Source organism: Rhinatrema bivittatum, chromosome 9 (assembly GCF_901001135.1).
Source record: "Rhinatrema bivittatum chromosome 9, aRhiBiv1.1, whole genome shotgun sequence".
Taxonomy (NCBI): domain Eukaryota; kingdom Metazoa; phylum Chordata; class Amphibia; order Gymnophiona; family Rhinatrematidae; genus Rhinatrema; species Rhinatrema bivittatum.
In genome coordinates, this window is record NC_042623.1 from 24,780,204 (window position 1) to 24,795,051 (window position 14,848).

General features: G+C 39.8%; 1 protein-coding gene across 1 annotated transcript in view; it reads left to right on the forward strand.

The window, feature by feature from the left end:
* UBE2H (ubiquitin conjugating enzyme E2 H) overlaps window positions 1-14,848 on the forward strand; it is a 135,401-nt gene that overhangs the window by 43,116 nt on the left and 77,437 nt on the right. The window contains exon 2 of the mRNA XM_029615617.1: window positions 12,648-12,724. Within this exon, the coding sequence (XP_029471477.1) occupies window positions 12,648-12,724 (77 nt within the window). The remainder of the gene's footprint in view (window positions 1-12,647; window positions 12,725-14,848) is intronic.

Below are 14,848 nucleotides of genomic sequence, written 5' to 3' on the forward strand. Positions count from 1 at the left end.
TAATGTTCTTCTGGCAGCGTCTTGTTTGGCATGTTTTGACCTTTCTTCAGATTCCCCTTATACAATAGAAACAACTTGATTCTTCATCCACTGAATATTTGAATCAGCTCAGCTAATTGTGATTGGACACAACTGGGCTCTGTTTAACTTAAGGGCCTTCTTAAGATTTTTCTTTTTTTTTTTTTTGACTCATAGCTAATCTTGGTTTGCTGTGGCACCGGGTGTGGTGATTATGCAGTTAAGACCTTTTGGCTTTTTTCTTAATTACTTTTGGAATATTTCTATAATTCTTTCATGATGAACCTATAGAGGAGTGTGTTGATTAGATCAGTGAAACAGATTCCTATTTGAATGCATTTTGATTTTTTTTTTTTTTACAAGGCACTGTATGTATTTTTTTTACATCTGGACTGCAGCAAAATGTTGGAAACTAGTTTATACATGTACATGTCTTGGCTTACAATGAAATAGTGTTTGAAGGCTTTTTCTCTTCCCTTAACATCCACAAAAATTCAATGGCGGAGTGGAACTGGAGCTTGCAGTACCAGCTGTTGTGATTGCAGCTTCAACTACAAGTAGTGGGGGAGGTTTGCCCCAAGCCTAATTTAAATACCGTTCTTGATTTTTAATTGTTTCTGTTTTTCACAGCATTAGCTTCCCAGGGCTTTCAAGTGCATTAGCTTTTTTTTGTTTTGTTTAAATTATCAACCTATCCTTCATTTCCCTGCTGATAATTCTAAATGTTATTAAAACCTAACTTAAATCAGGTAAATGGTGTGTGACCAGTCTGTCCCCTGTATGTCCTTGATATGCACATTTTGTCTCCAAATGAAAGGAACCCAATGGTGCCTTTCAGGGAGGGGATTATGTGTGTGTGTGTGTGTGTGTGTGTGTGTGTGTGTGTGTGTGTAATTTTTTTCATTATAGTGCTGAACTGCTGTAACTTTTTTTTTTTTTAAATTTCAAAATTTGTTGCACCTAAGCAGTAACTCAGAAGTGTTTGATCTTCCAAAGGAATGGTGGTTGCCTAGTAGTGGATATATCATCAATATATATATATCAGAGGTTATTTGAAATAAAGGGTTCCCATATATTTAAATTACATCAGTTTTCTTGAATGAGTAACAGACTTGCTTGTTGTCTGTTTCTTTTTTTTGTTTGTTTGCAGGGGATAATGCCTCTGTTTAGGGCATACAGAACTTGCAGTGACCATTATAGGAAGGAGGAGGTTGTGTAGGCTGCAGTTCCTGGATAAGTTAGAGAATTGCAGGTGCAATAAAATCGCAGACATTGTCGAGTGTCTGCCTGCTCAGATCGGTTCTGAACTTTCCATAATACTTTTTGGACAGGAGCTTTCTTCATACTTAGTAACTGCAGGGTATTTTGCTGACCTCATCTCATGGCTCCTGGGTTCTGGTCATAATAAACTCTGTAATCTGTGCTAGCCCTACTGACCTTGATAGAATTGAACATGGGTTTGCAGTGATGTGGCTGATTCATTTTGTGGATGTAAAAACACTTTTTCTCCAAATGTTTTTTATTTATTTATTTATTTAGTTTTTGCTGAAGTGTTCATGAATTTTAAGGAAAAAAATGGCTGGATCTCCCAAATAAAATGCCTTAGCTATAAGGTGGGTGTAGCAATTCCATGCTAAACTCCAGAGAATTTCTTCAAGAAATTGGTCTATAATATATCCAGGATTTTTGTAGAAAGTTTAAAAAAAAGAAATTTTCAGTAGCCCTGCTTATTAGGATAGCCTGTGGACAAACTTGATTGCTCTGTAATATTTTTTTATCTCTTATCCAACAGCATCCTCCTCCTCCTCCTCTCGAGTTTGAACTCAATCAGAACCTGCCCTAAAAAGTTCTGTTATTCTTTCCCTCTCCTTTTCTTCGCACCAGCAGCCCTTGGTAGGGAGACAGACTACAAGCCCTTTTGAAACCATGTTTGTGGTGTTCCCCCAATTCCTACCTGCATTGCTGTTGTGTGATGGCTGGGGATTCTTTACCTCTGCATCATCTTCAGCCCCTGATAGCTGTATGAGCAGCAGTCGGACCAGGCCAGCAGGTCATTGAACTTTGGTCTAATATGGTGTCTTGTGAATACCTGGAATCCACACTAGCTGGGTGCTCAATATGCATGCCTTGCTGGAGTTTTTTCCCCAGCTGCTGATATTAGCAGGAGGTTTCTGGATACATATTTAAGGCAACCTTTGGGATGGGGAAAGGAGTGATAACAGAACATGACGACCGTTAAAGATCATGTAGCTCATCTAGTCTGCCCATCAACATCTGCTCAGCTTTATAGTCCCTTCCTATCCTTCAGTTCTGTGATTGTCCCGTGTTTGTTTGAATTTTGATGTGGTCCTCATCTCCACTGCCTCCACAAAGAGGATGTTCCATGTGTCCTCCACAATTTCTGTAAATAAATATTTCCTACATAAAGAAAGTGAGAACTTTCTTTATGTAGGAAATATTCTTCCAACCGCTAGCCCAACAGCCTGATTTAAAAATTATCATATCGCTTATGTAAATAAACAAACGCTAATCATACCTACAAGTCATCATGAGGCCCCTGCCTCCCCCCCATACTCCTTTGTATATAGTAATTTATTGTATTTAATAATTTATTTTTTCGTTCTCCCCCCCTCTTTTTTTCCTTCTCCCAGTTAAGGCAACCTTGTTATAATGTAACTTTTATGCTCCTTCAAAATGTCAATTGTTGAATTGTTGGTTATAATTTCTGCTTAGTTCGATGTAAACCGAGTTGATTTGATCTGTATCAAGAAAGTCGGTATATAAAAGCCTTTAAATAAATAAATAAATAAGTATAAAAACTGTCCCTATACAAAATTATAGGTGGTATATATGATGCTCTATGGCCATTAAACCAACAACAAAACAGCTTTACTAGTACATTGATATAATCATATACCATGAGCAAATGTTAGATGTATATATTATAAAGTTGTTATTTATTTAGCTCATGCCTTGTCATTGGTAACTCGAATTATATTAGCTATTTTGATTGAGGTTTTATTTGCTTTCTAGGACTTGAGCCTTGAGCATTATAGAAGAAGTAGGGGAATTGGATTCAGACAACTGCCATGGTACGAGGGCCCCATCTCTTATGGTTTGGGGAAGAAATAAGCATGGGGGGTAACTTGCTGATGCAGCTGTTGCACCAAAAGTATCAGGTTTATTGGTTAAGGGTGTAACTCCAACATTGCTCTCTGCTTCCATGGCAAGGGGTAAAGGGGAATTAGATTCAGACTGCATCTAACAAGCGCCCTGACTTTTACGGTGGGGGTAACCTGCATGGCAGGGCAGATTCTACCATAAGCTTGCTGGGCAGATTGGATGGGCCATTTGGTCTTTTTCTGCCGTTACTTCTATGTTTCTATGTTTTTATACTTATTTTCTGAAAAAGGCAACAAATAAGCTCTAATTGAAGTGATTCAGGCTAAAGAACTGCTGTTCATCTAGACTTGCACACAATTCGTTCCTGGTTAGCCAAAAGGTGACATACAAAATGAAGCCTAGGTCCAAGAGGAAGCCTGATACCATGGGCATTTTGGCAGAATCAATGTCTGCTTCAGGGGCCTCTGACATCTTCAACTGAAAAACGTAGCAATATTTTACACCTCAGTTTATTTTATTTAACCAATTTGTATTAGGAAACCGCTCTCTAAAAGTGTTGTACATACAAGTTGAAAGGGACTCATGTGGTGGCCCTGGAGTCATTTCATATAAGGCACCGAATGAGAGAGAACGTAATCAAAATGATTGCATGAGTATAAATTGTCCAATCAAACGCCTACTGTAAAAATGCAGATAAATACAAAGTTGTGATCAAAAAGGAAACAAAATGTTAATATGAGCGTCAAAACAGTCCATTCAATTTCTATTCATACCAGATGGAGGTACAGTGTGTAGTTTATATATCCATTTCTACTCACATTGCAGAAGATGCATATTTTAAGTCTCCATGGATGTTGATACAGCATTTTCTAGCACTGCACAACAAAGCTAGTCAAAAGTTTCATGTTTAAAAGTCCCAGTGGGAACTTTGTTTTTCCCTCATATAATACAATTTTGGTGCTCCTCAATGACAACTTTGTTTATTTTCCCTATATACAGCAGAGGGCACAGATACCAAACTACATGCACACCATGAAGCAGACATTAGCAAGGATAAATAGAATTTAACACTTCGCATCAAATGATTGAGGGGGTATTGAGCAATCCACCTATATTATCGTCAGGGGTTGAGTACATGAATCAATCAAGAATCTCTCGGTCCAATCCCTAATGTTGCGTCCTCTTCTAAATTCAAAGAATGTTTATTTACCTGTGTTTTACAGTAATCTTTTGATTGGACAGCATCTCTATAATATTTTGATTGGGTCTTTTGTCATTCATATAAAATGGTTGCTAGTTAGCTTTTCCAGAGCCTTCTATGCATTTATGCTATGAAGATTTTTAAATGTCTGTCGTATCTTTCCTTCAAGATATAAATGTTTAGATCTATACATCTGTCCCCATATGATTTATGATGAAGACTGAGTATTTTTGTGGCTGCCCTCTGGGCGGACTCTGTTTGGTTTATATCCTTTTGAAGGTGTAGTTTCTGTAACTGAAGACAGTAATCCAGAATCAGCAACAGGGTAGAGACTTTATACAGAGGCATTATCACCTCCTTTTCCGGCTGGCTATTCCTCTCCTTACATTTATTGTTTAGTTTTTGATTACTTAATATACAGCCTTTCTAGAGTAAAGCACGACATAAAATAACATCTAAATATAATAAAATCAAAACAGCCACACACATACGATGTAAACCGCCCTGAGCTATAGCAGAAGGTGGTATATGAATATTAATAAAGATAAATATAAAAACATTTAAGTTAAAATCAGGTAGATCTGGGACCTATAGGTCTTAGGCATGCAGAGCATAATTATTAACAAAGTTGTTAACTCTTATTTATTGAGTTTTATATACTGTCATTCGGTAGAGCCATCATAACTGTTTACAAAGTATGCATTTTTCTTAGTTGAGCAACGGTAAAACCATGTGAACATTATACATTATTGCAAGGTCTGGCAGAAAACTCAAATGCTAGCAAGTCTGTCCTAAATAAGCAGGTTTTCATATTTTTCCTAAAAATTACTATAGTTGGATTCTTTCTGGCTTTTGCTGTCCTGTCTACCTGTTTAGGCACCTTAAGGTCGGTCATCCAATATGATCACTCACAGATAACGTTCTTGTTTTTGTATATTTCCCATATTGTATCGATTTATTGAGGTTTTTGCAACCCAGGTGCATAATCCTGCATTTCGCAACATTAAATTTTAGCTTCCAAACTCTCGAACATTTCTCAAGCTTCACTAGATCCTCCATGTTTTCACACCTTCTAGAGCATCTACCCTGTTGCATGTTTTGGAATCATCCATAAAAAGGCCAACCTTTCCCAATAGCTCTTCAGAAATATTTCTGACAAAAATGTTGGAGAACTGGGCCGATGTAAAGCACAGCACTGGTAACTTCCCCTCCCCCCATTCCCTTGAGTGAACCCCATTTACCACTGACCTTTATTGCCTCTCAATCGACTTGTTTCTAACCTAGTCAGTCACTTTATGGCTCATAACTCGGACACTTGGTTTGGTTATGCTTATGCAGTTTAGCATCCGATTCCCTGCTGAAATCTAAGTACATTACATCTAGTGCTTTCCCCTAATATATTTCTCTGGTCCCCCAATCAAAGAAATTGATTAGATTCATCTGACAAAACCTACCTCTGGTGAAACCATGCTGCCTCGGATCCTGAAGTCCTATAATTGGATTCCAGAAACTGAACTTTGTGTGTTAGCAATAATCTTATGTATTTTCTCATCACCAAGGTCTGTAGTTCTCAGATTCCTCCTTACTTGCACTTTTATGAAGAGGAACCACATTTTCCTCACTCCAATCCTTTGGAACAACTTCCTAACTGTGTAAAAATAAAGCATTAATGTCAGACAGTGGAGCTGCCAGAACGCCCCTAAGTTCCTCTAATACCCTTGGTTGGATCCGGTTTGGCTCACTGCTTTATCTACTTTTAATTTTGCTAGCTCTTCATGAATAAGGTCTAAAAATGGATTTGAGGTCTACCTCATTTCTGTGTTCAGTTTGTAGCAGATATTTGTGGTCTTATTCCAAGCTTTTTCTTTCAGCATTGAACAGAAATAAAGTACTTCTGCTTTTGTCTTTGTCCTCCTCTGCGTATTCACACCTCTTCACCTTTTGAGTCTTGCCACCCCATTTTTTACACTTTCTCCTGTCACTAATAATCTAAAAAACTCTTGCCTTTTTACTGTATTAGCTATAGTTATTTCTCGGTGATTAACTACTTTGCCAGCTTTTCTTGGCTTCTCCTGATATTTTTGCCGGTTTGTCTTTTTTTTTGCGATCTTTTGTAGTTTATGAACACTAACCTTTTTTTCCTTTTCTTTTCAGCCCCTTTAGAAAACCATGGTTTCCTCTCTCCTTTTACCTTCCTAACATACTTCCCCTAGCTTATTCCACCCTTGATGTACTCCCCCCATCTTAAAGTTAATTTTCCTCGCCTTTGAATGAACCATCAGCGCCTGCATTCTAATGCTGATCTAAGGATCCCAGGTAATCCCCTCCTCACCCCATTATGGCATCAGAAACATTCTCCCTGTTTGTGATCACCAGATCCTGTATTGCCCCCTCCTGAGTTGGTTCAGTTACCAGTTTCTGGAGCTGGTTTTTTGTTTTTTTTTTCCTGTATGCAGTCTAGGATCTCCCTGCTGTAGACAGTGCACCTGGGCTGTGTAAACATAAGGCAGACTGAAATCAGCTAGCAATAGCACTTCCCCTTTCATAATAATAATGTGTATTTTTTCAATTAAATCTTTATCCATTTTTTTCCTGCAAAGGAGGTCCCTGTATCACACCAGAATAAATGAAGATATGTATATATTGTGCTGCTACTTCCTTTCTTCCTAGCCTGTTATAACTAATCTCAGTGATGGTTCTCTGTGTACCATGTCTGACTGTTCTATATCCAAGTCAGCCTCTTCTGTGACTGCAGTTACTACCCTAAACAACTTGCTGGGTAGACTGGATGGACCTTTGGGTCTTTTTCCGTCAGTAAGCAGGCCGAGTTAGCCATTACATGGTGGGTAGGCAACATCTGGCAGCACCGAACAGACTCATCTCTCCAAGCTTGCAGAACTTTGCGCTCTGCTGAGCTTGTCTGGGAGTTTCTGTGCCGGTGTTTCATGAGCCGCCTCATTCATTTTTTTTTGTCCAAACTCAAGCATGGACATGTACCTTGTCTGTCCTTATTTTTCACAAAATTCCTCTGCTTTTGGTGTTTTTTGCCTCCCAAACACTTTCCTCTGTTGCCTCACTGCTTTGGCAGCCACACAACAGCACTTTTCAGTGATACTAAAAAAAACCCCAAACAAAATCACATCAGTCTAGAAGAAAGTAAATAGTGATGAGTGGGTTCAAAAGCTATATCTGTGGCAGGGTTATGTCCTGTACCAACGGCCCTGAGCTTTTATCAAAGCCTTGGACCAGGACATGACGAGAAGAACTGCTATACCTGTGGATAGATGTCCTTGTGCTCGCAGTGTCCTAGTGCACATCATATCAAACTGAATTTCTCCAGAGTCACAGAAGGACCTTGTCCTGCAGTGCAGGTAGTCTGCCTTGCCAGAAAAACAGTTGAGCAGGAGTTCCTCAAACTCCCTTGTCTACTCAGGCCGAAGCATGGAGTTAAATTCAACCTGCTGCCCTGTGTTAAAGACAAAGCAGCCTCAATTGCTGCAACCATTGCAGCCTGAGTCAAAGAAGCACAAATGCTGTTAAGTGTAGCACACTCTTGATGCGGCCATCACGGCACAAACGACATCTGCATCCCTGATACACAATGCATTGAGTCGCCTGATGTATTCTGCACAGATATGCATGACATGCCAAGGTTATTCATGCTCGATGCCCCGACGCCTGTGAAGTGAGTGGCCTAGATAAATCCATCCTTTGGTTGCATGGTGCACCTCCTCCTCTATCACATGATCCCAGGATGCACAGTGCACCCCCATTGCAACCCATGCAATACAGTCATCCTGCTCCAGATTCCTTGATGTGCGTCTCCAAACATCTGTCCAAGCAGTCTAAGCATTCTACCCCATCAAAACTACTGACTTATCTGCTTCTCACTTCAAGCTGCTTTGCCAACACAATTGTATACAGTCCATCCTAGATCTGCAAGGGAAGGATTTAGGTTGCCTTTACCTCCACCAATAGCCAGGGCACTCACCTCGCCTAGACTAGTGACAGAAGGTCTCTTTCTAGAGACTGCAGAAGAGGCAGCCTCTATAGTGCCACTTACTTTCAGCAGACTGCCCATTCTGATGCAGGAGCCTATCCTGCTCTCGGAAGAGAATGGCTCACCACCTGGGCCAGAGGACTCACCATTCACCCTGATCAAATCACCAATACAGTGACATTTCTTTACTTTGACAAAGGAGACGGAATGAATGTTCCAGCCAGTCCTTTCCACTATTGTTATGGTGATTCCACAGACCAGAATCCCAATTTTGCCTGTAAGGGGGAACTCCTTATTACTGTTAATAGTGTGTAACTTTCACTTCCAGTGCAGAATCTGACAGACTCTGCACTAGGAGCGGGTAAAGGTAATAACTTGCTCCTGGCACGGACTGTGAGGACTCGGGGGGGGGGGGGGGGGGGGGGGGTGGACTGGCCATACCTTAAGCCATTATATTCCAGTGTCATATTTAGAGGATAGTTTCTTAAAAAAATTTGGAAGACAAGCGGAATGTCTATCCTGCTGAATATACAGGGCAAGATATCCGGCTAACTAGCTGGATAAATTGTTTACTAATTGGCCTACTGAATTTTGCCCTCCATGGTTACTTTGTAGTGTGGTTTCTTGGTGGGAGGTAGTGCATTTATAATAGTGGATCTTAAAATAAAACTCCTTAAGCTTCTCATTTTTGCGCAGCCTTTTTTTTTTTTTTAATCTTTTTCTCTAAAGCAGTGGTTCGCACCCTGGAGGGATACCTAGCTAGTGTGGTTTTCCAGATAGCCACAATAAATATTCATGAGAGATTTGCATATACCAGGTCACCAGCATATGCAAATATCTCAAGCATATCACAGTTTTAAGATATTTAACAATATGTAATAGGTAAAAATCAGGATGCAGATTAAAAAAAACCCCCAAAACTGAGCTAAGTTAGGAACCTAAGTTTTCAGCTGAAAATTCACATTTAGGCCTCTTCATTTTCCTAGTTTGAGGCTCCTAGATTAGGTACCTGTTTCTACAAATCCCTGCCAAGCTCTTAACTTTTTTCCCCACCCTAACTCAACCCTATAGCCACCCACTCTTCAGGCTCCTAAATTTAGAGGTATAATGAAACTAGGAACCAAATGCTCAGCCCTAGTAAATTTTCAAAAGGGCCAACTTAGAAGCCTAACTCCTGGTGTTTTGATTTGAAAAACATGCAACCTGCTCCCTTTGGTGTGGAGGAAAGCTCAGCACTATATTCTTACAGTTGGAATGCATAAGAGTTGCTAGAAAGGCTTGGAGGGGGAAATGTGCATTGCTGTCTATTTTACAGTTGGGTAAACGGATGCACAAGGAAATGGTGATCTTGAGCATGTTGCTGATCGAGTAGAGACTCCAATGCATAGTCTGCAATCTTCCCTCTAGTTGAGCGTGTTCTCTGTGCTTCTGTTGAGAGGTGACACCCAAGTTTCTCATGCTGCCTGCTTTATCCTTTAACTTGTATTAAGAATATCACACGTGGAAGATGACTCAACAGGAAGCTATCTTGCTTGCTGCTGATATTAAGTCTGTTGGTAATTATCAGAAAAGGCGCATGCACAGTTTCTGCTGTGCAGCAGAGGAGGATAAACTATTTCGTGCTTACTTCTGCCAAGACAGATTTTTTAAATTAGTTGATAGCTCTAGTACTGGTCAGCTTTGTCAGGCTCATATTTATCTGGTGAGTGCTGAGAAATAAGGTGCTTGGAGTATACTGAGAAGGATGACACGTTTCATTTGTTAACATGATTAAATAGAAGTATTTATGTATAAGGATAACTTTGCCTTACAATGCAAAGGGACTAAATTATATTATAAAAATTTTAGAGAAGAACTATGCATATGTTGAAAAGAGAAATAGGGTATGTGGTTTGACTTTGTCTTCAAATAATAATTTGTATAGTTTGTATTAACACTACTTAATCTCTAAATATAGCATTTAGAAGAGAGTGACTTAGTTTTGGGATATTTCTTTTAATGCAATTAGTATTGGTCTCTCCCCTATCCCCTCCAGAATTCCCCTTTAAAAGAAGACAGGTTTACAAATTTATTGTTCCTTGCCTTGTTTTGTAATGAGAGGCAAGTAATCAAATTTTAATAAACAGGGTCTAGGGCACAGATTTAGACTTAATTATTTGCTTTTCCAAATCTGAGCACAAGGTGAATTATAAATAAATTCAGGTACACACTGTAAGCCCTCTGGCAGGGAACTACCTGATTTAAATTTGTACCCCAGGCAATGCTGAGTAATGTGACTTGCCCAGGGTCACAAGGAGTGTCAGTGAAAGAAATGGGATTTGAACCCTGGCTTCTCCTGTTCTCCACCCAGTACTCTGTTAGGCAACTCATGTCAGTACTGTCTGTTTTGTTCATGGATGGAGGACTTAGAATTACCCTAGAACTTTACATAGAAACATGACGGCAGAAAAAGGCCATATGGCTTATCCAGTCTGCCATCCGCCTAATTGATTTAGTCTTAAAATTCCCATCACTTCCTCAACAATCCCCCCTGTATTTATCCTATGTTTTCTTGAATTTGGATACCTTTTTTTTTTGTCTCCAGCACCTCCACTTGGAGGCCGTTCCACACATCCACCATCCTCTATAAAGAAATATTTCCTAAGATTACTCCTGAGTCTACCCCTTTTCTCTCTCATTCCATGACCCCTCATTCTAGAACAGTGGTTCTCAACCCTGTCCTGGGGACCCCCCCAGCCAGTCCGGTTTTCAGGATATCCACAATGAATATGCATATGAGAAAATTTGCGTGTGCAAATTTTCTCTCATGCATATTCATTGTGGATATCCTGAAAACCGGACTGGCTGGGGGGGTCCCCAGGACAGGGTTGAGAACCACTGTTCTAGAGCCTCTTTTCTGTTGAAAGAGGCTTCTCTCCTGTGCATGGAAACTTTTGCTGCATATCCTGCTATTGTTGGTAAAAAGACAAACCTTTCCTAACAATCCTTCTACTATGTTACTCACGAAAAAGTAGAAAAGAAAGCAGTCCAAGGCTCGATCCCTGAGGTACCTCTCCCCCCCCCCCCCCCCCCCCCATTTCTTCAGAGTAAACTTCACCTTCTTTTAACCTCCCATCCAGCCAGCCTCTAACCAAGTCAGTTGCTCCAGGGTCCATACCAAAGGCACTCAACTTATTTATAAGTCACTTGTGGAACCATGTCAAAGGCCCCAGTGAAATTCAAACACACTACATCCAGCACTCCCCCTTGATTCAATTCTCTGATCAGTTTCTTGATTGGGTGACCAGATTCATCCGACAAGGTCCACCTCTAATAAAACAGAGTTGAGTCATATCTTGCAATCCATTGGATTCCAGAAACTGCACTGTTTTAGCAGTGATTCCATTAATTTGCTCACCACAGAGGTCAGACTAACCAGTCTGTAGTTCCCAACCTCCTCCTTACTTCCACTTTTATGAATAGGAACCCACATATGCTTGTCTCCAGTCCTCTAGAACTAGCATTGAAAAGCTCAGCCAGTGGAGCTGCCAGGATTTTATATTCTCTTAGTACCCTTGGATGTATCCCATCCAATTCCATTTCCTATATATTTAACCTAGAAGTTTCTTCTTCCTCCTCCTCCTCCTTTGCCTTTTATATTTCCAGCTCAATCAGAACCAGGCCTGGGATCTGGCACCATGAGCCTTCATTTGCAACTGCCTGGGGATTTTTCTCCTATTCCTACCCCCTGTATATTTAGTCTAGTCATTGCAATGATGGTCCTGGTCCAGGTACTGGGTGCCGTGCACCAGTTCTCTGCAATCCTGGTGTCATGAGCCTTGAATGTGGCCACTAGGTGTCACCCTTAATCAATGATTCTATTTTCCCCACCTAGGCTGTGAATGTTTCCTCTGCAGCAATCCCAGCTGACGTCGAGAGCAGAAGACTCAACTCTAGGATTAAACTGTGGACCTTCCACATGGTAGTGCTGTCACTGAGCCTCTGAGCTTGCCACCATTTTATTTTTTTAAACATTTTCTATAATACTGTGGTAACACAGTACAAATTGTCATACCAATAAAGTTTTGTGAACCTGACCCAAGAGCACTATATGGTACAGTACAAGCAGAAAAGGCAGTTTGGTTCTTAGTTATTGCAAAAGCAGAGAGACTGAAAGGCAAATCCTTTGTCCTGTTTAAGCAAAACTGGAAAAATTGAGTTATGTTTTGAATCTTTATTCTAGAGCAGTCATCCTGGCTTTGTCGCAGATTGATAAAATGTTAATTTTACGTGTACTGTTTCACATTCCTTAACCTGCTGCTTCAGTATCGAGAGCAAACATGAAGTCACGATCTTAGGAGGACTCAATGAATTCGTAGTGAAGTTTTATGGACCACAAGGAAGTAAGTAAATGCAACAATTTCATTAGTCTTTCTTCCATATAATTTCACCTCTTCTTCTCCCCACCCCTACAGTACAATCTTGATTTTAGATTTTTGTTAAATTTCAGGTCTGAAATCTTGTAATGTTCACATCTTGAGGCCTGTCTGTGCATCCGTTGGCCAGACTCTTGACTCTAAACTGTGATAGAAAGAATCTGATTTGGTTCTTTAAGGGAAGTTGTCCTCAGTTTTATTTTCACTTAAGCACAAATGCTGCTTATTTAAGTACTGTACCTGGCTTGCTTAAATTTCAGATGCTTCACTTCTGTTATCTTATGAAACAATTGGGAAAAATTCAGCATTGCGATCTGTCGTACACATCGCATGACTGTGCATTGAAATTAGAGATTCATCAACTTAAAAAAATATATATATTAATTCAAAGCAGCAAACTATTTTAGGCCTCCCAGGAGTTCACAGGTTTGTTGGGTGAATAATTTCTTAAAAAATGTGTTTTCTGCTATGGTGTCCTCAAACTTGGGGAATCGAGTTCAGACCGATTTTCTGATTCATTGGTTCACAATAGGCAGATTAATTTAGATTCAATTTGCAGCACATCTGTATCAAGTCTGAATTTTTCCCAGATTCATTCTGGCAATTTTTGACACATTTCTCCATAAAATCTGGGGAAAAGCTGAAGGCTTTACATTGGCTCCCCTGTGAATTATGGAGCTCAGTTTAAGACTATTTGACCTTTAAGGTCGTAAAGGCTTAGGCCATGTTTTAACTGTCACTTATCAGTTACCATATGCTACATATGTACAAATGTGATCCACTCTATTGGAAGTGAGGAGAATAGAGGAATAACAGAGAGAGGTGACTTTAGATCAGGGGTCAGGAACCTTTTTGGCTGAGAGAGCCATAAACGCCACATATTTTAAAATGTAATTCCATGAGAGCCATACAATATGTTTAAAACTAAATACAAGTAAATGTGTGCATTTTATGTAAGATCACACTTTTAAAGTACAATAAGTCTCTGAAAATATTACACCAGGCCTTAAGACACCAATACATCTCCTATTAGGAAAACGGACCAAGTCAGGCTGCTATAGAGTCCTACACAGAAACTACACGCCAGCAGAAAACCTCACCTGAATCACGTGCTGTCCCTCACCTAACATAGAATAAAGAGACCAAAACGCATAACAAGAAGCATGCAGACAAAAACTGAATTGGAAACTGCAACAAGCCAGAGTCTCTGTATGCAGTGTAACAAAGGAAAAAAGAAACATCACACATCCTTATAAAACAAATCAAGAAATATAAAATCATCAGCAGTAAAACTGTACTAACAAAAAGAACATATTTCGAAACAGCTGATGAGTGGAATATCCAATAATTAAAAACTCATATAAAACATTTCCAGATACCAACAAAATATTTCAAAATAGCAGACACAAAGATCCAGTAATGAAAAATAATAAGGATACAAAAATTTTTTTGCTCTGCATACCTGGGAACGTTTGATATCCAGGTGTCCTGAGATTGTTCTGAATTAGCAGGAGGTGGGGTGGTTTGCTTGGAACTTTCTCCTCTCTCAGTCACATACCAGCGCTCTCTCTCACACTGGCTCTCAATGACACACCTATACACACATGCTCTCAGTCACTCACATATACAAATGTTTTTTCTCTCTCACTTATATAGGCTCTTAATTACACATTTACACACATGCTGTCTATCTTTTCACGCTTACACACACACAGGCTTTCAATCACATAAATACATGCTGTCTTTTTCTCTCACACACAGACTCTCATTCACATGCTTACAAACATGTCCTCTCTTTCTCTCATTTACACACAGGCTCTCAATCACATACTCACATGCTCCCTCACCTAAATCAGCTCTCAATCACACACAGACACACATGGTCTCTCTCTCTCATTTAAACACAGGCTCTCAATCACATACTCACATGCTCCCTCACCTAAATCAGCTCTCAATCACACAGACACACATGGTCTCTCTCTCTCATTTAAACACAGGCTCTCAATCACATACTCACATGCTCCATCACCTAAACCAGCTGTCAATCAGACACAGACACACATGATCTCTCTCTTACTTATACACACAGGC